The sequence below is a fragment of the Archocentrus centrarchus genome, chromosome 1 (assembly GCF_007364275.1).
Source record: "Archocentrus centrarchus isolate MPI-CPG fArcCen1 chromosome 1, fArcCen1, whole genome shotgun sequence".
NCBI lineage: Eukaryota > Metazoa > Chordata > Actinopteri > Cichliformes > Cichlidae > Archocentrus > Archocentrus centrarchus.
In genome coordinates, this window is record NC_044346.1 from 2,893,597 (window position 1) to 2,918,822 (window position 25,226).

At 41.6% G+C, this 25,226-nt stretch overlaps 1 protein-coding gene across 3 annotated transcripts; it reads left to right on the plus strand.

Annotated features, from left to right (window-relative positions):
• Positions 1-182: 182 nt before the first annotated feature.
• Positions 183-23,692, plus strand: vps54 (VPS54 subunit of GARP complex). 3 transcript variants are annotated; one of them, XM_030739386.1, is made up of 23 exons: positions 183-321; positions 2,929-3,103; positions 3,636-3,877; positions 8,102-8,186; positions 8,485-8,519; positions 9,427-9,558; positions 11,882-12,267; positions 12,444-12,570; positions 13,137-13,244; positions 13,375-13,430; positions 13,590-13,686; positions 13,871-14,199; positions 16,705-16,834; positions 16,930-17,111; positions 17,353-17,465; positions 18,143-18,206; positions 18,390-18,495; positions 18,597-18,684; positions 18,826-18,947; positions 19,252-19,332; positions 21,272-21,379; positions 21,463-21,557; positions 22,035-23,692. In XM_030739386.1, exons 2-23 carry the CDS (start codon positions 2,959-2,961, stop codon positions 22,138-22,140), a joined length of 2,937 nt encoding a protein of 978 aa, XP_030595246.1. In that variant the 5' UTR covers positions 183-321; positions 2,929-2,958; the 3' UTR covers positions 22,141-23,692. The 3 variants fall into 3 exon arrangements, with proteins under 3 accessions (XP_030595246.1, XP_030595255.1, XP_030595237.1); XM_030739395.1 differs by lacking the exon at positions 183-321 and adding an exon at positions 598-873; XM_030739377.1 differs by lacking the exon at positions 183-321 and adding an exon at positions 598-869.
• The last annotated feature ends 1,534 nt before the right edge of the window (positions 23,693-25,226 follow it).

A 25,226-nucleotide genomic window follows, 5' to 3' on the forward strand; every position in this document is an offset into this window, starting at 1 on the left:
TTCACACCATGAACACATCAAAGAAAGGAGACGGAGGTGTTTGAGGGTGTAAACGGGGCCCAAAGTGTGCCAAGAAAAAGCCACACATCATTACACCACACCCAAGACCCTGAACCGTTCATACAGGCAGGATGGATCCATGCTTTCACGTTATTTACGCCGAATTCTGACCAGCTGGATGTCGCAGTAGAAATCAAGGGTCATTAGACTGGTCTTTTGTTGTCCAGGTTTGGTATGAACTGTAATCTGAGTTTCCTGTTCTTAGTTGACAGGAGAGGAACCCCGTGTGGTCTTCTGTTGCTGTAGCCCATCAGCTCCAAGGTTTGACATGTTGCTCGTTGCATACCTTGTTTGTAACCAGTAGTTATTTGAGTTACTGTTGTGTGGGAAAACTGCAGTATCTCAGTAATTTCTGAAATACCCAGACCAGCCCGCCTGGCACCATCAACTATGATAACGTTCAAAGTCACTTAAATCACCTTTCTTGCCCATTCTGATGTTCAATTTGAATTTCAGCAGTTCATCTAAATGCACCGAGTTACTTTTATATGATTGGCTGATTAGATAATTGTGTTGTCGTGTCAACAGGTAGTTTAACAGGTGTACCTAAGAACGTGGCCGGTGAGTGTCCACTGTCCTCAAGTATGTTCAGCAGTAGTTGGCAGGGGGCAGCAGCGAGCTTTCCGGACTGAAACTTGCAATAAGGCAAAAAAGAACCCGACGCTGACGTTCCTCCTCTTAGCAGTGCATGATGGTCCGTGTACCGGTGTTACGTGCTGCTGTGAGTCCTGCTGTTTACTCCCCGGTTCCCCTAGTGTTATTGTGATTATGACGAAGAGAGACACCGGCCGCGGTGTTTTACACGACAGGTAGGTAAGCGGCTGAAGCCTCTCAGTCTCCTGCCCTCCCTTGCTTTGTTTCGTGTTTTTGTGTCGCCTGTTGGGTAGCCGTGTCCGGCTAACTTTGCTAGCACTGGCTAGTCTACGTGTAACCGCCGCTGACAACATTGTCTGTAGCATTAGCTCTAGCATGTAGCAAAGGCCGCGGATATTCAGCGGCACACCAGCCCCTGACAGCAAAAGTGCAAGTAGTTTTGTGTGTTTTTTGTTGCCGTTAGGTGTTGACTTGGCTGTCAGGGCGGTTGTAATGCTAACAGGCAATGCATGCACTGTAAGCTGAAACTAGCTGCCTAGCTTCTCTGACTACTACCTGTCCTGAGGGGAGGTACATCAGTGATGACAGTTGAAAGCAGTAACATTTAATATCAAACATTAAATAAGCCAAAGTGATAGCTGCTTTTCTCAGCGCAAAATTCATCACGTGATACTTTATTCAGCGAGTACATTTATGGTGTAATTTATTGATGGTGACAGTTGAGGTATTACTATCAAGAACCATTAAGGCTGCTGATTTTACAGTACAAACAGGGTTCATTTCAGCTTTAAGGATGAAGATCTTTGCAGTAAATGATGTCTGAAACCAACGAAAGTCATTCAGGGTGATTAGATTATAAGTAGAATCCAGTCCAGTACAACGGCTCCTCTTGGTATTCTGCTTTCGCTTTTATTGAACTCACTTTGATTCATTAGTGAGATCATAACAAATATTCCTAATATTTTGTCCGTACTTGAGGGTACAGAGTAATTCCTGAATAATCGAGCTTGAACTGGTAGTAAATTCCTTTTTCTTTGAACTTAGTAAACCTCACTCACCTTTAGGGACCAGCAGCAATATGTCTACAGAGAATTATAACAGAGGTTTCATGATCTTAGATTATCTCTGTGCAGTCATTGCTCCTGTTTTCTGTAAGCCACCTGTACTGGTGGGGAATGAAGATAAAACAGAGGAAGACATGCTTGGTGTTAAAAGCTCCTTTTTTCTTTTTTTTTTTTTTTTTTTGAGGTTGGGATTCAGTTTTGTTTGATATGTATTATGTGTGCATCTGTACAAAACAAAAAGCATGTTAGTGGTGAAGCACTGGGCAGGTGAATACTGTTGTTGTTTCTCTGTCTCTGGATAGGTTAGGGTTGTTACCCGACTTACTTTGCATAAATAAACTCAAACATTTCTAATTTTAGTCTTTACCAGTCCCCATCTTACTGTTATTTAGGGCACGTAATCCTCCAAAGCAGCACATCTCCAAAAATATAAATTGGACAATTGTTCCTATTTTTAGCTCATAGAGGTCCCAGTAGGTGGTAGAAAATAGGCCGGCAAGGATCCAGAATGGTTGTGAGAGCTTGAATCTGTGACAAGTCTGACGTTTTCAAAGCATCAAGAAGCAGCTAAACATGTAAAACAAGTTATTTTTAATGTGAAAGCAATATGAAGGAGCTAAAAACAGTGCTAGTAGTAATAGGGAGCGTGCAGGTATTATATCTAATCCTCTCGGTTGTGTGATGGGATTAGCAGCAGAGGGTCTTACAACTCCACAGTCTGAGCAGTCAGATTACTGATTGATAACTGTCGGCACAACAGCACATCATTGCTTCACATCCTCAGCAAGGGTGTGTAACCATCAGAGAGTCGTATTAGTCATGTTAAAATGTCTGTTTCTACAGCATTAAAAAGCACTTTACAGCTTGGTACACAAAATGTTGACTCTATGGAGAGTTTCCCCTTTCATGACAACTGTAAGGTGGACCAAAGGTGGACAGCACAGGTAGAACCAGTGTCAGGCTATCAGCAGACTATCAGATATGAAATGCTTCTCACCTTTTTAAATATATTTTGTGCTTCAACACATTGCAGGAATGACAACACATGGTCTCGCTGATTAGGGCTGCAGCTAATAATTATTTTAATAATCCATTAATCGGTCAAGGTTGCATTATTAAGAGAGATGAATGCATAGCTGCTTCAGTAGCTGGTAGTGATTTTTACAGTTTCCCCATCTAATGCTGGCTCTCTTTGCATCTGTATCTCCAGCTAGCCTCCTGGAAGGCACGTCCCAATGCCATGGCCTCCAGCCACAGCTCCTCCCCAGTGCCTCGTCCCAGCAGTGGAGGCCGAGATGGGGTCTATCATAAGGAGCAGGATCTTTCCCCACCTCGCTGCCGGACTATCTGCTCCCTGCCTGATGTCTGCCCCAAGGAACCTACTGTTAGGAAGAATGACTGTCTTCAATGTATTATGTGCAGACATAATTTTTAAGCCATGGAAACCAACCAATACACACACACACACACACACACACACACACACACACACACACACACACACACACACACACACACGTGTTTTACAGTTAGACAGTGAACTAGTCTATTCAAGGCAAATAAGTTGTGAAAAAGCTGAACCTGTAAAAATCCTTAAGGTCATCATTGTAAGTTGTGGTTCAGATGACAATATAAACAGTGATGTAATATGATTTTACACCATTTTGCATTTTTTATCTAAATATCTCCCGCATCATCAATTGCTGTGCTCGTGATGCTGCTATTTGTTGCATTTCCCAGCAGACCTGTAACTTACTTGGCTTGACCACCTGAGCAGAGCTGAAATTTAAGTTTAGGAAACAAAAGAAAGAAACCATGTCAGGCCACACTTTAAAATTCTGAGTTCTTCAGTTCCTTTGATGGAAAATCAGAGCTGAAGATGAAAGAACTGATTTTATTTTCCATGTGGTCCTGCAGGTGAGGGGCGAGGCCTGTGTAATGGACCATCTGTGGTGGCGGAGCATGACCGGTGGACGGTGTACAGCTCAAAGGTCAACCTCCCAGCCGCACTGAATGACCCTCGCCTCGCGAAAAGGGAATCTGACTTTTTCACTAAAACATGGGGGCTGGATTTCACCGAGACGGAGGTAATGCCCTCGTTCTGCCTCCCCAACATCACAAAGGAGCACTTTGGGCCCTACCTGCAGGAAATGGCTCAGGTAACACCTACATTGAAATACTGAGATGATTTCATTATTTATTTTTTTGCTCTTTGTGGTGTTCTTCTGTGCTGTGCAGTGTAGGGAGAGATGAGGGAAGACACAGTAAATGGCCACTGGCCGGGCTGCCTGCACTGCCACACAGCATACGTGGTCGCCCGCTCATCCGCTGATCCACCCCGGCCACAACATTAAGAGGATTTCTGATTGGTTGAGAAGCCAGTATCACTGTAGCTCAGTCCTCAGTGGCAGCAGTGTTAAAGATGCTCTTAGGATATTTTAGCTGTTGAGAAAACTGTTTATGCTCAGCTTTTCCTGCACTTCCCTTGTTGTGGGTGTGTCAGGAATCTGGTTGAGGCAGTTTGACCTCCTACACTTTCTTTCTTTCTTTCTTTCCAAGTAAAATAGAAGTCTTGAAATGCAGCTGCTAGCTAAGAGCTTGTCCAAATTAGCTGAAAAAAGTTTGGGTTATTGGAAAGGTTTTGGCATTTCTGTCTGTGTTTAGATCTTCAAATGGCTTCATCTCTGGGGTTAAATTGATTTTAAGCTTAAATCCTGTGCTGTTAAATAGAAGTGTGTTTTGGCTCTGCTGCTAGATGACTATCCACCACAGTCATTATTATGCTGATAGCTTTTATTACAGTTAACCTGTGATATTCCTGTTCAAACAGCTTAAATACTGGAGGCAATTTCTATCAGAGCATTTTGCTAAATTAAATAGCAACAGAAGTATTGGTGCCAAAAGTGTTGTGATGGGCAGCTGTGTCTGAGTCTGTAGGTTAGATATGTGATTCTTTCACTTCTGATTTTTTTCTTTTCTTTTCCTGTACAGACACACTGTTTGTCATGGTTACTTGTCAGAATGCTTGTGTTACTCCAGCATTCAGCTGATGTTTGTTTTCCTTCTTGTTCCTCACAGTTACGTTACATTGGTTCAAACTAACAGCTTCTAGCTAGGAGGGATTATAACAAGTGCATCTGTGTATAGACGTGGACATTAACAGAGATGGTAAACACATGCTGACTGATAGCAATTTTGTGTTTGCTAGTAAAGTAGGTTTTGATTTGCAGAACTTAACTCATAACCAAGGCAAATGTGGGTAGGCTGACAGCTGTAGTTAAAGTATCATGGAAGTGAAATGAGTAAAAACGGCTTGTTGAGATTGTCACGATGTGTGTTATTGACCCAGCCCTGGTGAGGAATGTGTGTTTGTATCTGAGACACCAGCTGTACGTTGGCACTAAATAAAGTTCCATCCTTAATGATTCACAGAGTTTACAAAGATCTCTCGCAACTCAAAAGATTCACATTTAAAAATGTTCTAGTTTTAATCCTAATATAGTACAAACACACTGATGTGTATCAGTTTTCTGTACTGGCTGTAAACGCCCTCCTGTCATGTTTCTAGATGAAGACGTGTCTTGAAATGCAGCTGAGGCTTTAGGACTATCAGCAGATATTCTAAAAATAATTTAATGTTTCACACACTAGTGAACGTAAACGCATGGCATTGCTATAGCAGTGATATTGTGACATGACACTTTTATATCATGTAAAAATTTATACTGATATGGCACAGCCCTTAGCTTGCTTAAGGGTTATAGGTTGCTTAGATTTTGTCAGAGGGGGTCAGTTTTGTTCAGACCCAAATTATCACCAATCAGCTGTCTGAATCTGAGACTCTGTACCTGTGGTGGGTGACGAGAGCTGCCACTGGATTACTTCAGGATTTACAAGAGTGTTTTTTTGCAAGTTTGTAGACCTTTATACATACATATGACTGGGAAGTGTAAATTGCGCTCTGTTTGTGTATCATGTCTTATATTCTGACTGCCACAAAGCACCAATGCTGTGCAAGTGCAAATAGGCAAGTTTGGATTGGGGAAATTTGCAAAACATCCACTCCAAACATCACTTGGAATGTTGAATCACTCATATCAGCATAAATAAGATCATATAAATGTTGCTCTAAGCTTATTATACACTTCCCTCCAAAAGTATTGGAATAGTGAGGCCGATCCCTTTATTGTTGCTGTAGACTGAAAACATTTGAGACAAAAGATCAACTTCTCAGCTTTTATTTCCAGGTATTTAAATCTGGATTTGACACACAGGTCAGAATATGGGACCTTTGGTCTGAATCTACCCATTTTTCTTACATGTGGCTGACAGGTGTGTCCTGTTACATTGATTATTCAAACAATAAATAGCACTAAATGTCTGTGATCAGATTCAGATTTGGGTTCTGCCTGTGCAGACTGCAGTTATAGTTAGAGGAGTAACCAGCATGAAACCAGAGAGCTGTCTGTGGGTGGAAACAAGCAGCTGTGAAGCTGACAGAAGATGGAAAATCAATCAGAGCCATTACACAAACATCAGCCATAACCAGTACAAATGTTTGGAACGTCCTGAAGGAGAAAGTCGTCACTGCTGTTCTGAGTAACAGATGTGGAACAGGTAGACTGCAGCAGCTGATGACAGAAACATTGTAACTGCTGTAAAGAGCCTAAAACAGCTGTTAGTGACATCAGCAACAACCTCCAGAGGGCAGGAGTGAAGGGACCACAATCTACTGTTCACAGAAGACTTCATGGACTGAAGCACAGAAGCTTCACCAGAAGATCCAAACCACTAATTAGCAAGAAGAGGAAGAGGAAGGCCAGGCTGGAATTTACCAAGAAGTTCAGAGAGCAGCCTCAGGAATTCTGGGACAAAGTTTTATGGACTGATGAGACAAAGATGAATCATTACCAAGGTGATGGAAAGACTGAAGTTTGGAGAAAGGATCTGCTCATGATCCCAAACATACGAGCTCATATGTGAAACACAGTGGAGGTGATGTCATGGTTTGGGTTTGCATGGCTTCTTCTGGGACGGGCTCATTAATCATTGATGATGTCACCATGATGGCAGCAGTACGATGAACTCAGACGTCTACAGAAATATTTTAGCAGTCAGTTTAAAGAAAGATGCAACCAAACTGATTGGAAGATCCTTCATCATGCAGCAAGATCATGACCCAAAACTAGGAGTTCATCAGGGGCAGGAAGTGGAAGGTTTTAGACTGGCCTAGTTAATCTGCAGACTTAAACTGGAGAAGATTGAAGAGAGTTAACACCTCAAAACAAGTATTAACTGATAGAGGCTGCAGTGAAAGCCTGGAAAAGCACCACAGAAGAAGAATCAAAAGTTTAGTGATGTCAGTGAGTGAGGCTTTGGAAGGGAGCGTATATGAAAGTTTTTTAAACTTTTGTAGAAGCAGTTAATGTCAGGACACAAGGGTTCCCATAAAATTACTGGTTTTGTAAGGAGATGATCAGTGTTATAACCAGTCAGGGGTTTTTTTTCATGTTGATGTTCATGAAGATTTGTGTATCTTCAGTCTTTCTGCTGCATCTCCACTTGCAATGCATCATGTTATGATCATTATAAATTGTATCACCAGTGTGTTAGTTCATGAACAGCTGCTTAATCAGAAATTTGTTCTTATGGCAGCTTTTTTTTCCTAATTTAGTTTTTATTACTTCAGTTTGAAGTAGCTGTGAATAGAAGTCTTGAACTTCACGGAGTGTGGTTAGAGTGAGGTGCAACCTCTTTATTTTCTTCTGACTTTGTTTAGGTGGTGTGTTTCTGTTCTTGTAAGTCTTGTCTAGTTTTCAGAAATGTTACTGTAGCTTTGTTTTCATTTCCTCTTTCTGGTTTCATGATGATGAAGCTTTATTGTTCTCATGTGAGCCGCAGCTGTGACCTTTGTTAACTTGTCTTTTTTATTTTATGCAACCATCAGGCTAAACCTAATTTCTGTGACTCACTCAAGCATTTTTTTTTCTGCTGTACAGTGATCATGTCAGCTTCATAGAGAGAGGGCAGGAGACTTTTTTTTTTTTTTTGACCAAATTTTTATTTATTTATTTTTTATTTTTATTTTTATTTTTTTAAGCCTGTCATGTCTGGCAGTTTTCGCAATCGGAATATGATCCAAATGCTCTGGTGTACCAAACATATTTGCTTTTCCAAGAATAGCTCTGTAAGTTTTCCTATAGGCTACTCTTGTTAATGTTTGTATTTTTATTTTATTTTATTTATTTACACCAGGCCTGACAGGCAGAAAGGAAAGGGTAGGAAAAGGAGTGAGGGGAAAAAAAAGAAAAGAGAAAAAAAAAGAAAAAAACACAAACAAAATTTTTATTTATTTTTTTGTATTTTATAATTTTCTGTTTTAGAGGGAACGAATCCATGAACGCTGCAAGATGATCTGTCCTAACAAAGACGATGTGGACGCTGTGTCCAGTGTCACCACCAACCACGGTATGAATTATTAACTAGCTGATGCAGGACTCCCTCTTCTCGCCTGCATTGACTTGAGATGCAAATTTAGAGGGTGCAGTACATGTATACAGTACACTGCCACATTTGACCATGTTGCCACTAACAAATACACATTTTTAAAACTGATGCACAATGGTTGACAGTTGTTAGGAACCCCTGGTACACAAGAAGCTGCAAATTCACTGTTCTGTGTTTGTACAAAAGGATATTCTGACTCAAACACAACTACCTGAATAATGACCGTTGACTGATTTAGTGCTTTTGTTGCTTATTCCAGATAAATCCAGAGCTGAGCTGGAGCAAGTCCCAAAGGTAACTGTGTGAACATGGAGTATAAATTAAATTTTGTTCTTTTTGATTCACCTTTTAAGTTTCCTTTAACTTCATCAGTGCTCTCACACGCAGTAGTAAAAGTCAGGTGCAATAGTTTAGTAGGGCTGCCCTGCAGTTCAGGTTGTTTTTAACATGGGATCAGTCAATCCAATAAAAATGCACGTAGTAAAGATAACTTGATAATCATTAAAAAACACCCTAAACATTTCAAGTTTCAAAGCTTTATTGTCATATGCACAGTGAAGAAACATTGTTTCTCTGTACAATGAAATTTTTACTTTGCTGCTCACATTGGATGTCAAAATACCAAAAATAGATCAAATTAAGCATGCAATAAAAATAAATATAACATGTTAGCAGCACAGCTGGTTTAGGATGGATTGAATGTATTAGTGTGTTATGACTGTTGAGGCAGAAAGGGCCCTTTTCATTGTGGCACCTCTGCATCTAGCTGCAATCAGGTGATAAGCTATCAGCCCAGCTGCAGTGGGTGGGAGGCTGTTGTACTTTACATGACAAAAAAAAGACTGGAGGGAAAAAAGAACATGACTGCAACCCAAACCTACTTCAGAAGCTTGTTACAGTGACTTGAAGTGAGGGTTTTGTGGTTAACAGAACACTGACAAGTTAATTTTAAAAGTGTGCAAGTTGTTATAAAACAATGAGCTGCAGTTTGAACATGATCCGTAGAATTGATTTGACCTTTTCAGTTTTAGCTTCAAGTGAAAACTCGGCCATTATTTTCCAGCGTCTTTGTCCTAATACAGGTTAACTGTAACCTAGTGTCTAATTTACTAGCTTAGACGTGTCAGTGAAACTGCTGCTGCAACAGGATGTCTCCACAGTGACCTCGCTGTTCTGGTGTCTCACTGTTTTATATTTGCAGATTTTCATGAAGCCTGACTTTGCTCTTGAGGACCCAGCTACCTTCAACATGGTTCTTCCCTGGTCACACTTTAACAGCGCCGGCGGGAAGAGCAGCAGAGATGTAGCTTCCTCCAAACTGCTCCAGGAAAAGGTAAATTTTCATCAACACATGCAGCTCACCCAGAGAGGGCATGTAGGTGAAAGTGAAACACGTACAGTACGTAGAGGCCCAGTGAGGAAATGAAATCCTTCTCTAGCTCTCTCTGTGCTTTGATCAAGCCGTTGTTTATACCGGGATGTCAGGTATCTAACGTAAACAGTATCAGCTGGCAGGCTGTTTGGCTTTTAAATGTAGTGTGGCTATTTACAGGTGAGGCATCGCTGGACTCAGAGTCCTGATTTTTAAATTAATCATTTAATCACACTATAGATTACAAAATGCAGTGCCAGTCAAAAGTCTGAGCAGACTCCATATGAATGGTGAGCGAGTCGCACAGTGGGACGGAACAGGGGGAAGAGAGATAGAGAGAGAGAGGATAGAGAGAGAGAGGAGATGAGAGAGAGTAGAGAGAGAGAGAGAGAGAGAGGAGGAGAGAGAGAGAGAGAGAGAGAGAGCGAGGAGAGAGAGAGAGAGAGAGAGAGAGAGAGAGAGAGAGAGAGAGAGAGAGAGAATGAGAGAGAGAGAGGATGAGAGAGAGGATGAGAGAGAGAGAGCGAGAGATGAGAGATGAGAGAGAGAGAGATAGAGAGAGGATAGAGATAGAGAGAGAGAGAGAAGAGAGAGAGAGAGAGAGAGAGAGAGAGAGAGAGAGAGAGTAGAGGAGAGATAGAGAGCGAGAGGCAGAAGAGAGAGAGAGAGAGAGAGAGGAGAGAGGAGATAGAGAGAGAGAGGAGAGAGAGAGAGAGAGAGAGAGAGAGAGAGAGATAGAGAGAGAGAGCGAAGAGAGTGAGAGAGAGAGAGACGAGAGAGAGAGAGAGAGAGAGAGAGAGAGAGAGATAGAGAGAGAGGAGAGAGAGAGGAGAGAGGAAAGAGAGAGAGAGAGAGAAGGAGAGAGAGATAGAGAGAGAGAGAGAGATAGAGGAGGAGAGAGAGAGGAGAGAGAGAGAGAGAAGAGAGAGAGAGGAGAGATATGAGAAGAGAGTAGAGAGTATAGAGATAGTTATATGAAGATAGGAGTAGAGAGAGAGATAGATATATGATGATATATATATATAGATTTATATAGATATATTATATATATATATTATATATATATATATTATATTATATTTATATATATATAATATATATATTATATATTATATATATGTTTTCATTGTAAATCAATATCTGCAGCCGGAAAACTCTTAACAAGCTAGAAAAGCAATTTTACGAAGTACTCACGCTGCCATGCAGGTACAGTTTGCTGTGAGGACGTAGTTCTCTGACTTGTTTACAGTGGCCCGAGCCTCATACACAACGCTCCTGTTTCCTTTTCTTTGACTTGGAAGAACTTCTGCCTTCAAGACACAAAACTCAGAGTCTGTGTCATGATATTTGATGTTCGGTACACGGCTGCAAACATAATTGTAACCATCCAGTGACTTATATGTGCTGCAACTTCTCTCCAGTGTATACGCTGGGTTTCTCCACTAAATATATGTATATATCTGCCCACGGATACTGGGCCACTTGCTAACGTACCACAGGGATCGGAGTCGGTTGCTGGTGGTCAAAATTAATTTTTGCAGGTAGTTTTCACGATCTTTCGTTCTCGTAGATTGAAATGCTATTGAACTCCGCCGTACTTCTGTTTCCAATATGCATGCGCATGGCTACCTACGTCATCATTGTTTACAAACAGTAAAAGGGTCTATTTATATAAACTAAGCTGCCTCTTTGAACAGGAAGTTGTATTTTGTTACATGGTTGTTACATACTTTTATGGAAAAAAAAAAAATGTCCTCAGATGTGGACACTGGGATTATTTTATAGCATAACACAACAAAAACAACATGACTAGTATAAAACACTATTGAGCACAATGAAGTATAAGTTGCAGCAAAGCCAAAATGTAATGTCCCCATATGTGGATGCAGGGTCTCAGGAGGTTAAATAAAAAGCAGTCTTTTTACCATTTAAGAAAATGGATGGCTCGATAATTAGGATATTTGTTGGATTTTTGGACTGTTATTTGATTTAAACACAGAACTTGCCATAAGGAAATGTTTGGTATTTCTTCAGTGATTATTCCAAAACAGTGGCCAGTTATCGTAGCTGCTGATTATTTAATTAACTGCTTACAGCCAATCATTTTGCCGCTGTCTTTAATGTGATTCTAATCAAACAGTTGTTTTTTTTTAACTTGGAAAAAAACCAAGTAAATTAATTTGTGTTAATTTGCGCTGTTGTACTTGTAAGTCATTTGTGTAGAGCAGTTAAACCAACGATCTTTGTGTGCAGGAATTACTCACATAAGCTCCTTTTCCTCCAGCTCAGTCACTACCTGGATGTGGTGGAGGTGAGCATTGCTCGACAGATCTCGCTGCGTTCCGAAGCTTTTTTCCACGCCATGTCCTCGCAGCATGAGCTGCAGGACCAGCTGCAGGAGACGCAGCAGGCCGTGGCTGTCCTGCGGGGCCGCACGGTCGCCATGGACCGGGTCATGTGCCAGGGGCCTCTCCAGGCTCTCCGCACCGCTCTGACTCGCAACAACTGCGTGAAGCTGCACAACAAGCTCAAGCTGATGGCTGCGGTGCATCAGACGCAGCCCACTGTGCAGCTGCTGCTCTCCACCTCTGAGTTTGTTGGAGCGCTGGAACTCATCGCCACCACCAAGGAGGTACTCCAGCAAGAGCTGCAGGGAATACATAGCTTCAGGTGAGAGCGTGTTTATTTATGATGTCTGAAATTTATGCCCCACAAGCAGCCAATAGAGCAGCTGTATCCTATTATACAGATCCACAAAGATGTTAAAACCCTTTAAAGCTCAGTGAAACACATGACAGGTGAAGCACCACAAAGTGACCATCTGCCTGTGTCTGTGTGTCTCTCAGACATCTGGGCTCCCAGCTGTGCGAGCTAGAGAAGCTGATCGATAAGATGATGGTGGAGGATTTCAGCATGTACACCCGCAGTGACCTGAACCGAAGCCTGAGAGATGAGCCACAGGTCCTGGAGAAGGTCTGAACAATCACCTTGAACGCGAAGGGTGTAATGGTTTCAAAATGTCCATGTTTACGTGAACACTAACATGAGTCGTGTTATTTGGAATATGTGATGAAATCGCTTATCTGTTTACATGATAAATATATATGTATACTATATCTACACACAAAAAAACTGCAACTTTGAAATGTTCCTGTAACCGTTCAGTGGGTTTGCATCCTGTAAACATGTCTCAGATGAAGAGACGTGATGCTTATTATTGATGATTTCTTCATCATTTTAAATCTGCTTTTGCTTTTAGTTTCTGTTGCATCAAACAAACTGTAGAATCTGATTTAAAGTAATGAAAATGGTGGTGGCAAGTCAATATTATAGCCTGATAAAAACTGTTATTTATGCTGTAGCTGCAGCTGTGCAGCTCTCCCCTCACTCATATTCTTTAGACTCATATTTAATGAATCTGTTTTGTGCACGACTGAATCCCTTTTATCTAAAAACCTGCTGCCTGGAAGATTAACTTTCACACATGTAATGTTAGCTCCGTGTTTCAGAGCTCAGTATTTTCTTTGTTTGCATTTTAGGAGCGTCTGGAGTCGCTGGTGTTCGGTCTGCTGCGGCAGCGGAAGCTGGACTTTCTGGACATTTACAGCGATGAGATGATCATAGCCGCCAAAGCAATCGTCTCTCAGGTATGGCTCCTGACTCTGCTTCAGCACAGTCTAAAACAAGTCCAGTCTTTGTTTGTTTCAGAGGACTGCAGTAAGTATCAGTGATCCAACAGTGAGTTGTTATGTAATGGAAACCTGTTTGTGTTTGCAGTGTGTGGCAGATAGTGTTGTGCAGATTGAAGAAATTGATACCGAAGTCATCGTTAAGTAAGTTGCAATTAATACCTTTGGCTCTGTTAGGTCATCTTGTTTAATAAGCACATTGACTATTAAACAAGGCAGAAATATTATAAAAGGAAGGCATACATAGTCCAAGTTTAACCGTATGCAAACTGGCTGTATCTGTGTGTATTTGTGTTTCTGAAGGCTAGCTGATCAGATGCGTCTGATGACGTTCCCTCAGTGGTTTGAGCTGCTGAAAAATGTCTTTGAGAACTTCCTTTTCTTTCTGCAAAGAATCAAGGTTAGTCAAAACTCTGTTTCTGGATCAGAGCTCCTATTTTTAGTCTGTTAGACTTCACATATCACAGACATTCAAATATTCTTCCTGTGTAAATTCAACAAACTGAATTTACACATTCAAATATTCTTCCTGTGTAAATTCAACAAACTGAATTTAACTGCGCCTGTTATTCCCCTCCTGCCAGGCCACCATGAATGTGATCAGAAATGTGGTTCTGGAGGTTCTTGACTCAAACCAGAAGAACCAACTCCTGAATGACTCGTGTTCAGAGCGATCTGGCCCAGAGGCTTCTCAGGTCCCATCGCTCCTGCAGGGGGAGGCTGAGCTGGCCTACCTCACCCATGAAGGTCTGTTCATCACTGATGCTTTGAACGAGGCCCAGCAGCAGGCAGCGCTGGCAGCCCAGGACCAGAGCTCTGCAGCAGGCTTCAGGAGCCAGCAGGGCCAGGTGGAGACTGCAAGTAGTGACCCTGGGAACACAGAAATGTCTGCCAGCAGAGAGCAGAGCTTCATGTATGTCACTGAAGCTTTTTTCCTTTTTCTTAATGTTCCTCCTCTTCTTATTGCAGTCTCATTCCACCATAGACACTGATGGATGCTTTTGGCATACTGGGTAGTTAACATCTGTTTCGATGACACCAGTTGCTGTTGCATTTTCCTTTTTTGTGATTCAACTGATCTTTTTATTAAAAACTGCAGTAACTGCAATCTTACAGTATTATGCAAAAGTCTTGAGCCACCCCTCATTTCTATTTTGCGTCCACGGAGCCAGACTTTCATGTAATACTTTTAAAGTGGTCTTGAGCAGTAGTTCTTCAGGCTTTTAGAAGGTCTTTTTCTTTAGTCACTGGCTGCTTTTTTACTCATTTCATCCAGCCCTTGCACCTTAACAGAGAAAGGGTTATTGTTTGTTAAGCTATATAACACTGACCTATGAACTGTTCAAGCATAAAAAGGGACCTAACTTAAGGGATGAACCAGTGTTGTGGCTATGCATAACAGACAGCTTAGCAAGGATCCAGTTTTAAATTGGATCTTTAGGCACTTTGTTACTAGGAGCCTGTCATAAAAACACATAATTTGCTCTTGTTGAATCTACAAAAAATGCCAAACACAGTTTGATGAGCATAAAATGTTATTTTTGCATCAGTAAGCTGATTCCCAAAGAGCTATTAGCCAAAAACATGAAGCATGGTGTGCAGTGTGTGAGGGAAACTAGAGAAGTGAAGGACAAAAGAAGTAGTGACAGGCCTAAAATGTATCAGCAGTAGATGGCCAGTGTTTGAAAGTCACGTCCGTCAGAAACAGGAAAAGAAGACAGCAAATCCTGACAGAAGGAGCTGAGATATCATCTGGCTCTTCAGTTGATGCATCTGTTGTTAGTCTCATCAGAAATGGTCTTGGTGTAATAGTGGCTGGGATAAAATAGGGATAAAAGGAGGAGGTATGCCAAATTATACTGGCCTGAAAATCACTGGCAACAGGTCAAAGTGCTGTTATAGTAAAGTCGGTGAACAAGTGAACAGTGTTTGATGGGCCTAGTTTGTACAGTGGAGGTGTAACGATTAACTGGCAACTGTGGTATCGAAGCCATGGTTTGGTTCACTGAACTGTGAACAAATCACACGGTTATTGCACCAAAAATGTAAAAAATAGATCTAAATTAATCTGAGTTCTCTCTGTGCCCCCATAACGGCCACTGCTACTGCTGTTTGTGAATAAAAACTTTTTTGTACATACTGTATTTTGACATATTTTAATAGTAAACACTTAGCAATCAATCTGGAATTTAAAAAAAAAAAAAAACTGGATATGTATTAATTAAATATTTTATGTTTTTACTCCCAAGTCCCCTCAAACGCTCTGGCCAGTGTTTATCCAGTGAGTGCAGACTCAGATCACAGTTTACCTCATGAAGTGTCCACGTCTGTTTGCTCTGGAGCAGGCTGTAAAACTTTATTAAAAGAGTTCGAAACAAGTGGATGAGTCAGAGAAAGCTCACTTCTGTCTGACAGCGTTACTGAGGTGATACTGAGGTGAGCTGTTGAGGACTTCTGTCGGTAACGCTGCTGTTAGCCGCTGTTAGCCCGGCTGCTGACGCTTTCTTCGAGGTGGACTTGGCAGATAAACTCTCAAATGATGTGAGAATGTAATCAAACTGTTTTATCAGAAGAAAGTGTGATTCATTTTTTTTTTCTTTCATCCTTCCATCCATATTTTACACTCATCCTTTTCAGGGTTGTGGGGGGATCTGGAGCCTGTCATAGGGCAAGAGGCAGGGTACACCTGTACAGGTCGACAGGTTTTTTTTTTTTTTTAAGGACATTTGAGCCTAACAACAAGAAGCATAACTGCTGTTGTTGATTAGCCAGCTCCTGTCAGCTGTCCGTAGACGGCAGGGTCTCAGGTCTGATCTGCAGAAAATCAGTTACTGCGACAATACTGGGAGTAAATGAGCATGAGGTCATAATAAGATGGTCTGTAGATAATCATGAGAACAAAATTAATGAGTCTCATTTGAAGAGGATTATTTTGTCAGCTGTTTTTCTGAGGATTGAGGTTTTGTAGTGAAACAATAACGGACCTCTCAGGTGACGTGTAGAGTAGACACTGATCAATTAATCCAAAGTTTTTACTCAATTTTCATTTGTTTTCTAGTCAAATGTGGCTCTTATGTTCATTGAAAGTTTTTTTTTTTTTTTTTTGTTATTGTTCACAAGGAATAAAAAAAAAGTGAGTTTAGTTTTGATCCAGAAATAACTGTTTCATATATGCAAATGAACTGAACTGAAATTCACTGAACTGTGGACTCTTGTACTGCTGAACAGGATCCACCTGTGGTGTGAATTTGAACATCCTAGTTGAGAAATGAGTAGCACAAGATAAAGTACCAAAATGACTTATGCATAAGTGAGTGACTGAGAGGGATTATAGCTATGAAACTTCTATTTTTTAGAATACTGTGGTGAAGATGAAGCTGTTCTCCTTCCTGTTAACAGCGAGTGTGTTTGTGTTCAGGCCCAGTGAGAACATGATGCCTGCTGACTTTGAGCTGAACCTTGTGATAAGTAGCATCCAGGAGCTGATGTACACTGCTTCAGACATCAGCCATGACCGCTGTGTGAAAGTCCTGACAGCCAGAGCCAAGGTATCACGTACGGGAGTCTTTCTTTCATCTTTTCAGTGTAAAAAGATAAACCTCAAAATGTAGTCAAAGTGTCTGCTTGTGTTCACTATTAACAGGACGGATCTCTGGAGCGTCTGAGCTCTGCGGAGTTTGTTTGTCTGTCACAGGCGGTGGAGGGATTCGCCAGGGACACAGAGGAGCTGTGCGGCAGGCGAAGTGTTTCCCTGAGGGGGGCGCTGCAGAGCCAGGCCAACCGCTTTGTCCACCGCTTCCATGAGGAACGCAAGACCAAACTCAGGTAACCTGCAGTTTATGTATGTGCACCGGTGTTTTCAGGTTTGCCTTTGAAAATGATGAATATGATAATATTTGAATATGATAACAAATTTCATATGCGTGTTTCATTTCTTGGTTGTATTTGAGTGTAATTGGACCATATTCTTCCCAAAAGCCAAATTGCGTTACTTCTGTAATACAGTGGTGTAGGTGGGTTCTTGTGTCCTCATGCTGACGTTTGTTGTTGATTTGTGCACCTGCAGCCTGCTGCTGGATAATGAACGCTGGAAGCAGGCAGAGGTTCCTGCTGAATTCCAGAATCTGGTGAACTCCATTGCTGATGGAAGAATATCCCTACCAGAGCGCAAAACCCCAGGTACCAGACTCCACCTTCCCCAAACCCTCTGCTCCATTTATTTGTTAGCATGGCTCTTGTATAATTGAAATATGTATGTTACATACTTACAGAGTCAAGTTATCGACACACGCCTTACATAGTGTGACTCTGCCTGAAACTGTATCCTACACCACTTTCCTATCCCACCAAACTCAAAATAACAAAATGGGCATCTCAGTTTCAGAGAGTAAAGCTTGATTTATTAGGCACTTTATATTTTAGCATACAGACCCTTTTTATTAGAGAACATTAGAGAGAAAACCCCAACATTCAGACAGTCTCCTATGAGCAGCACTTGGCAACAGTGGCATGGAAGAACTCCCTCTGGCAGAACCAGGCTGGCAACCATCTGCTACGACCAGGTGGGGGTGGGGGGGCACTTGATTTTCCCAAGAGGCCACATAAGAAACTGGGACTGTTGTGAAGGGCTATAAAGAGATCCTATTAATATTGAGCAGAACTGAGCTCAGCATGCAAAGAGGGAGTATGGGAGAAATGCTCAGTTGTGCTGTTATTGGCTCAGACTACTTGGGGATTTCCAGTGATGGACTAAAGGGTGGTTCAGGGTCACCTGATCCACAACAAGTGGACAACAAACAGCTTTGTTCTTTGTTAATGAGAAGAGTTCAGCTGTAACATTTAGCTTCTCGCTGCAGGTCCAGATGACAGGAAACCCACAGAGTTTCTGCTCATCAATGGGCAGAAATACGCAGTTGTTGGGTAGGTGTAAACACTGGTGAAGTGACAGGTACACAGATCACACATTTAATCATTTTAAACATTATTCTGATGTCTTTAATGACAGCAGCTGTCATTAAAGTTAGACTAGTTAGAAAACGTTAACAGTGAGCAGTGAACATTTGCTTGTAAAGGATTTTCAAAGTTGCCTTTGTGTTTCTTCAGGACGGTTCTGCTGCTCATCCGGATCTTTCTGGAATACTGTCAGTGTGTCAACGACATCCCATCCATTGCCACTGACATGCTGACACGTCTGTCAGACCTCTTCAAGGTCAGAAACCCCAACAGCACTCACATCACACGAGTCAGCCTGCTAGCCGTAGGTTTGCAGTGGTGCGGTTAAGGGAATTTTCTCGCTTTGTCTTTTTGCAGCACTTCAACTCTCGGAGCTGCCAGCTGGTTCTGGGAGCCGGAGCTCTGCAGGTCGTTGGCCTCAAGACCATCACCACCAAAAACCTCGGTATGTAAGAGCCGCTGCACTCAGCAGTTAGAAGTAGACCTGGTTTTTTTTTTTTTTTTTCAGTATGTGGAGGAAGTTTTAGTGGTTCTGCTCCTGTGAAGAGAAAAATGCTGATTTTCCTGTTGACTGTGTGTTTTGTAGCATTAGCTTCACGCTGTCTGCAGCTGGTGGTTCACTACATTCCCATCATCAGAGCTCATTTCGAGACCAAACTACAGCCCAAACAGTTCAGCGTCCTCAGACACTTTGACCACATCACCAAGGTAACACACAGCACGTCTTCAAGTCAGACTCTACATACGGGGGGGGCTTTAAATGCACCCCCTCGGCCGTGTCTTGAAAACGAGATTTTAATTTCAGTGGGCTTATGGTTTAACAAAGGTTAAAGAAACTGTTTCATTGGTGTGCTGTGGGAATATCTGTTAGATCTGTGTTCCTCCGATGCTTCAAAATCAAGAAATTTACAAACACACTTTTTTTTTTCTTTTTTTTTTTTGGAAAACTTAAATATCCAAAGATTCCCAGCTTGTGTAAATTGTGTTGCTGTGGCTGCTTGTTGTGCTGCAGGACTACAATGATCACATAGCAGAGATCTCTGCTAAGCTGGTGGCTATCATGGACAGTCTGTTTGAGAAGGTTCTGTCAAAGGTAAGATCAGCACAGAGATTTATAACATTTCATGAATGGGTTTAAACTTCATGCATTCATCACAGTGACCTTTATTTGCACTTCAAATTTAAAGTTATTAAAATAAAATGAAAACCATTAGCCACTGTGTTAATCCTTTTTTCCTGATACTAAATGTAATAATAGATTATTATGTGTCTAGTCTTAATAGAATCATAAGTAAATATTAACATTTACAACTACTAATTATACTGCCATACATCCATTTTACCCATAATGCTGCCTACTCAACATTTTAAATTCAATATTGAATCCATAGTCAGTTTCATTAGTCCAGTATTCTAACTCTGAAGTGTTCAATAAAACTAGAAGAGTATTTGTTTATATATATATATATATATATATATATATATATATATATATATATATATATATATATAATATGCATTTCAGTAACTAAACTTTGACTGGGAGACTAGATAATGTGGTAATTTTATAAGGTTGTGTATGCTTATCATATATTATCCTGCACGTACTGTCTCCTCTCCACATAGATCACCAGCGCTAGTTTCATTTGGTACATGCACGTTTGAATACATGCTGTGGCTGTAGCTCAGGAGGTAGAGCAGGTCACCTACCAATTGGAGGTAGAGGTAGACTGCAGCAGCCAGGGTTCGATCCATGGCTGTTCCAGTCTATGTGCCAAAGTGTCCTTGGGCAAGATACTGAACCCCGAGTTGCTCTCTGATGCATAAATGTGTGTGAATGTTAGAAAACACTCAGCCGTTGAAAGAAGTGCCTGTTTGAATGTGTGTGAATGAGGCATGTTGTGTAAGTAGAAAAGCTCTGTAGAAGAATCAGTCTGTTTACCATCAACTGTTGGTGCCTTTTCGAAGCTGCTGTTTGCTTTTACAACTTGCATAGTGAGCATATAGGACTACCCACCTCCATTAATTTATGTTACATATTCATCCACCCTCTTATCTGCTAGTCTGGTTCATGGTCGCGGGGTAATTCTATCCCAGCTGTCACAGGGCGGGAGGTGGGGTACGCTCCAGACACGGGGCTTTTCTTTCACTCGGTCAAAACACACAGACCATGTAGCTCTTTCATGCATGAATTATGAGAACCTTAGTCAAGATTTTTTTTTTTTTTTTTCTGAATGTTTTTATTTCTCTTTAGGCAAGAAAAAACAAGCAATTAAAATTTTGTTTATGAACCTATTTTTCATGGAGTTACAAATATGTCCACTCAGCTGGACACCATGCATTTGACTTTTCAACCAGAGAAATGTGTATTCAACACACCAGTAAAAGAAAATGATATTGCATCCTCAGATCGACTGTCACTACTGCTAATATTCACTAATCCTGTTAATTACGTTCAAATATCAAATAAAAAATTTTAAAAAGCAACTCCCCGTGACTGGCCAATCAGTAGCAGTGTATGGGATGATCACAAGCATCCACTGTGTTGACTGATACGCTACTATAACAACAAAACACAGGCATGTACAAGAGAACAGCTGTGAACAGCCGTCCACTGTAGTGACCACTATGCATGAAAGGGTTGACCTAACATGCATATCTTTGGACAGCAGGAGAAAGATGCAGTGCCCAGAGAGGACCAGTGCAGGCGCCCATAATGGCACATGTAAAACTAACATCCACATCACGGTGTACAGGACGAGTCATGGTCACTTCTGTCTGTGTGCTGCAGCAGCTTCCTGTCAGCTCAGACCGGGTCGCCTTTGGTGTCCTCACGTGCCCAAACACATGTTCAGAGTTTGTTCTTCCTCACACTGTGCTGCTTTTGCAGCGACTCAGACTTACTGCTGCTGTACTTCATCTCAAAATGTTTCAGCTCTGTGTATCTTAAATTGTTCCCACTTAATCCATCCGTGTTTCAAATGTGCACAGAATCACATGACCTCAGCTGTGTGGTTTTTTGTGGTCCTCAGTATGAAGTGAAGGCGCCGATGCCCTCAACCTGCTTCAGAAACATCTGTAAGCAGATGGCAAAGATGCACGAAGCCATTTATGACCTTTTACCTGAAGAGCAGACGCAGGTGAGACTCGCTTTCCATTTGTCCACCTTTTATCTGTCACAGTTTGTTGATCCGAGGCTTCAGAGATGTGTTTTCATGCACAGATGTTGTTTCTGAGGATCAATGCCAGTTTCAAAATGCACCTAAAGAGGCAGCTGGCTCGACTTGGGGTCATTAACGACGGAGGACCACAGCATGGGTAAGAGTACAGCACACCCCCGCAAACAAACCCTTAATTAGAATATGTTCCTAGTTCACCTCTTTTTAAGCACAGTTGGACATGTCGTTCTGCTGTCTGCTGTTGGTCACATTTTATTGAAAATGTCAGGTGGAGACACGCATACTTTCAAATATGACATGAGTTTCAACAGGACAAATAAGAAAGCCTTCTTAAAGTATGTTTAAAAAGAACAAAGAAATTAATACACACAAAGTACATTACAGTTCTCTTACAAGTAAATACTGCCCAGAGGGAGCAGCTTCGGCGGAGGCTTGCACCCTGAGTGCTTCTTGTTGAGTGTGTAACATTGCACGCAGCCTTAACTGGCACTTATACTTAAGCTTTTGTTTCATTGCTGTGTTATTTAAAAAGTGCTTTGTGTTCGTCTCTCAGGTCCAAACTGTTCCTGATCTTTTGTGTCTTTAGCATTTTTAAAACTGGGGCTCTTGTTTGCAGGCTGGTGGTGGTAGACGTGGCGTTCTACACGGAGAACATCCAAGGGCTGAAGAGCCTCGAGAGACTGGACCTGAACATGGCTGAGGTCTGGGAGCAGAAGAGGTGATGGGGGACGGAGTCTGGATGTCCAGAACTGACCTTACCCCGTGATTAATGGAGCCCGACCTCGGGGCCAATGGTGGGCCGGCTGAGGCTGGAGGAGGCCCAGAGGGACCAAAAAATGCAAAACTGGGAGAAGAAAAGCAGCATACCAGTGCTTCAAAGACTTTATCAAGAAACACACAGAGTCTGGTTAAAAACTGCTACCACTTCATCTCACTGTGTGCAATTCAAAAGAAAATACTAGTAAATTATTACTGTTTTAGTGGGAAAGCAGGCTGTGGCTAATGGGGAAGAAATGTGTGGGTAATTTATTTTCCTCTCTCCTTGAAACACTTCTGTACGCTGTCAGGCTTTGTCCTCCAGCAGTTGTTGAAGCTGAAGGAATTTTTATCATCACTGAAAGCTCAGTAAACACCTTCCTGAATACCTGGACAGGTGAAGATTTAGATGTCAGGGAGACGTTTTCCTTCTTTCTGCACTAAAGAAACAGGGTTCCTGCTCCATGTCAACACTTTCCCAAAACTCTGTGATCAGCTGCTTGGGTTTTATTCACTTAAATTTTTATACTCCAAAAAATAATAGTAATGTTTCAGTTGAGCATGAGCGGAGAGAGGGATGCAACCTCAGAATGCAGAATGAAAAGGTTCACATCCTGTTGTCTCCAAAGTAAAAAGATTGAACTTCCCCCTTAAAACAGCTTAGTCATGCATTTCTCTTCAACTGAGTCAGATCCCAGTCACTGTGATGATCAACAGATGAGGTTCTTAAATGTTTGTTGTAAATTGTGCAGAGGAGTTTGCAGAATATGAAGCATGAATATCGCGGGTAACTTTTTCTATCTCTTAATCATGCATGAGCCTTTAAGGCTGAAATGACAGGATGGAACACGAAAATCTCATAATTTTACAGGATAAGAAGGAATTCTGAATGATGCTTTATAGGTTTGCATATTCACGAAGCCCCCTCCCCAGATTTTCTCTTCCTAACTGAAGTTCAGGTCCAGCCCCACAAAGCAAAGCATGTAAGAACATGTGAGAACACTACAGGCTGTTGCAAACCTTTTCACTCCCAAATACTACTCTCCCTCTCCTGGTTGGTTTTGACAGCCTTTGTCAGCTGTCTGTTTCCAATTGTTTCTAATCGTCTTTGTTATGAAAGCAATGAGATGCAGTAATTTGTCATCCTGAAATGATTAGCACGTGCAGCCACAGTCATTCTTAACTCCCACAGACATATGTGATGTACATAATGGTGACAAGCACAGTTGGATTAACGTGAAGTGACTGCAGCTGTCGGTGTCAGACTCACCAGAGAACGGAAGCATTAACAATCATCACTGTCGGCTTCAGAAGTGCCTACTTTGGATCGACTATCAGAGACGACACATCTGAGCTCTCCACTACAGCGTGCCTACCATCCCTGTGTGTGTGTGTGTGTGTGTGTGTGTTTGAGAGCGCGAGTGTGTTTTTTGGGTTTGGATGAGCATGTGTGTATGAGTCCAAATGATTTTGTTTCCTTCAAACCTGCTGTGAATAAAACAGGATGATGGAGCGACATGTTCTCAGTCTGTTTCATCTGTTGTCAGCTTCAGAGCTCTGTGGCAGCGCTGATGTCATAGCTGAGCTTCACTGCTGCTCTTTCCAGCAAAAAAGCAGCTGTTAAACCCTTACTGGTATGAGAAAGCCCTGATAAAGGCCTCCTGATGAAGGTATTGATCCACAATTAATATAGCTGGATAGTTTTTGATGCTCCACTTCCTGCGCGTTGCCTCACAAAACGCATTAGGTGTTTAAGAAACTTGCATTTCTTTGGCCTTTGGAGGGGTTCTGTTGTGTTGTAACATGCTCAGAAACTCAAATTTTGCATGGATCAAGTCTGGTTGTACATATGTATTTTGATAGTGGCATACATAACCCTTCCAAAATGTATGAAGTTTGGACCAAAAAAAATCCTCATGGAGCGATGCCTTGCACCCAACAGAAAGTCTGCCATTTTTAATTAATTAGGGCAATTTTTGCTATTTCCACAAGCCCTTTATACTTTTTGAAACAAGTCCTAGGGATTTCATGGGATCACCCTCATATTATTCGGTGTAAACTGCAGGCCTGGGTGAACCTAAATTGTGAAATGGGTGAGTTTTTGTTGAAGGGCGTGATCGTGGCAGCGTGGTGAATTTCGATATATCACCATGAAGCATTAAAAATTGATGTAAATAAAAGCCACATTGTCCAATTTGCACCAAACCTCAGTGGTTTGATAAGAGTCCCACCCTGAACACGTTCATAGCCACTAGTTGGAATCATTAGAGTGCCACCCTAGTGGGAACTGGAAAATATGTTTTATACTTTGATGTACTGGTCCTCCCACTTTTACCACAAAAACAGGCTCATCTGCCTCTGAGTTGTGTTCATCAACAGAGCTGTCTCAAAATCTGACAGCCACGATTTAAGAGTAACAAAATGTATTATGATTTTCAAATTCAATTCAATATTTATATAGCCCCAATTTTACAGCACCTGCCCTAAGGCTCCTTAACAAATAAAAATAAAAAAAACCTAACTTGATTTAAACTTGGCTTCTATTTTTAGTCTTCTCCCCTCTCTCTCTCTCCCTCAGTCCAACCGGTCGAGGCAGATTTCTTCCCTCCCTGAGCCTGGTTCTGCTGGAGGTTTCTTCCTGTTAAAGGGAGTTTTTTCCTTTCCCACTGTCCGCCAAGTGCTGCTCATAGGGGTCGTTTTGATTGTTGGTTTTCTCTTTATTATTGTAGGGTCTTCACATTACAATATAAAGTGCATTTAGGGTGACTTTGTTGTGATTTGGCGCTATATAAATAAAATTGAAGGGAACTGAGTTAATTCCTCTTCTGACCACTTAACGTTGTATGCTCTGTGGTTTCATCAGGGTGCTCAGAGGATTTCTGTTTCAAACTGACACGAATTTTGTGTTGAGGATAGTTGGTAGCGACGAGTCTCCAGCTACAACCAAACAGCTTTTTACTCCAAAGGCTGAGTGTCAGGTGAGGGGCAAGACCAGGAGCAGCATTTTTCACTGCCTGTGCAGCATCCACTGCACAGGCACAGGATTACAGGG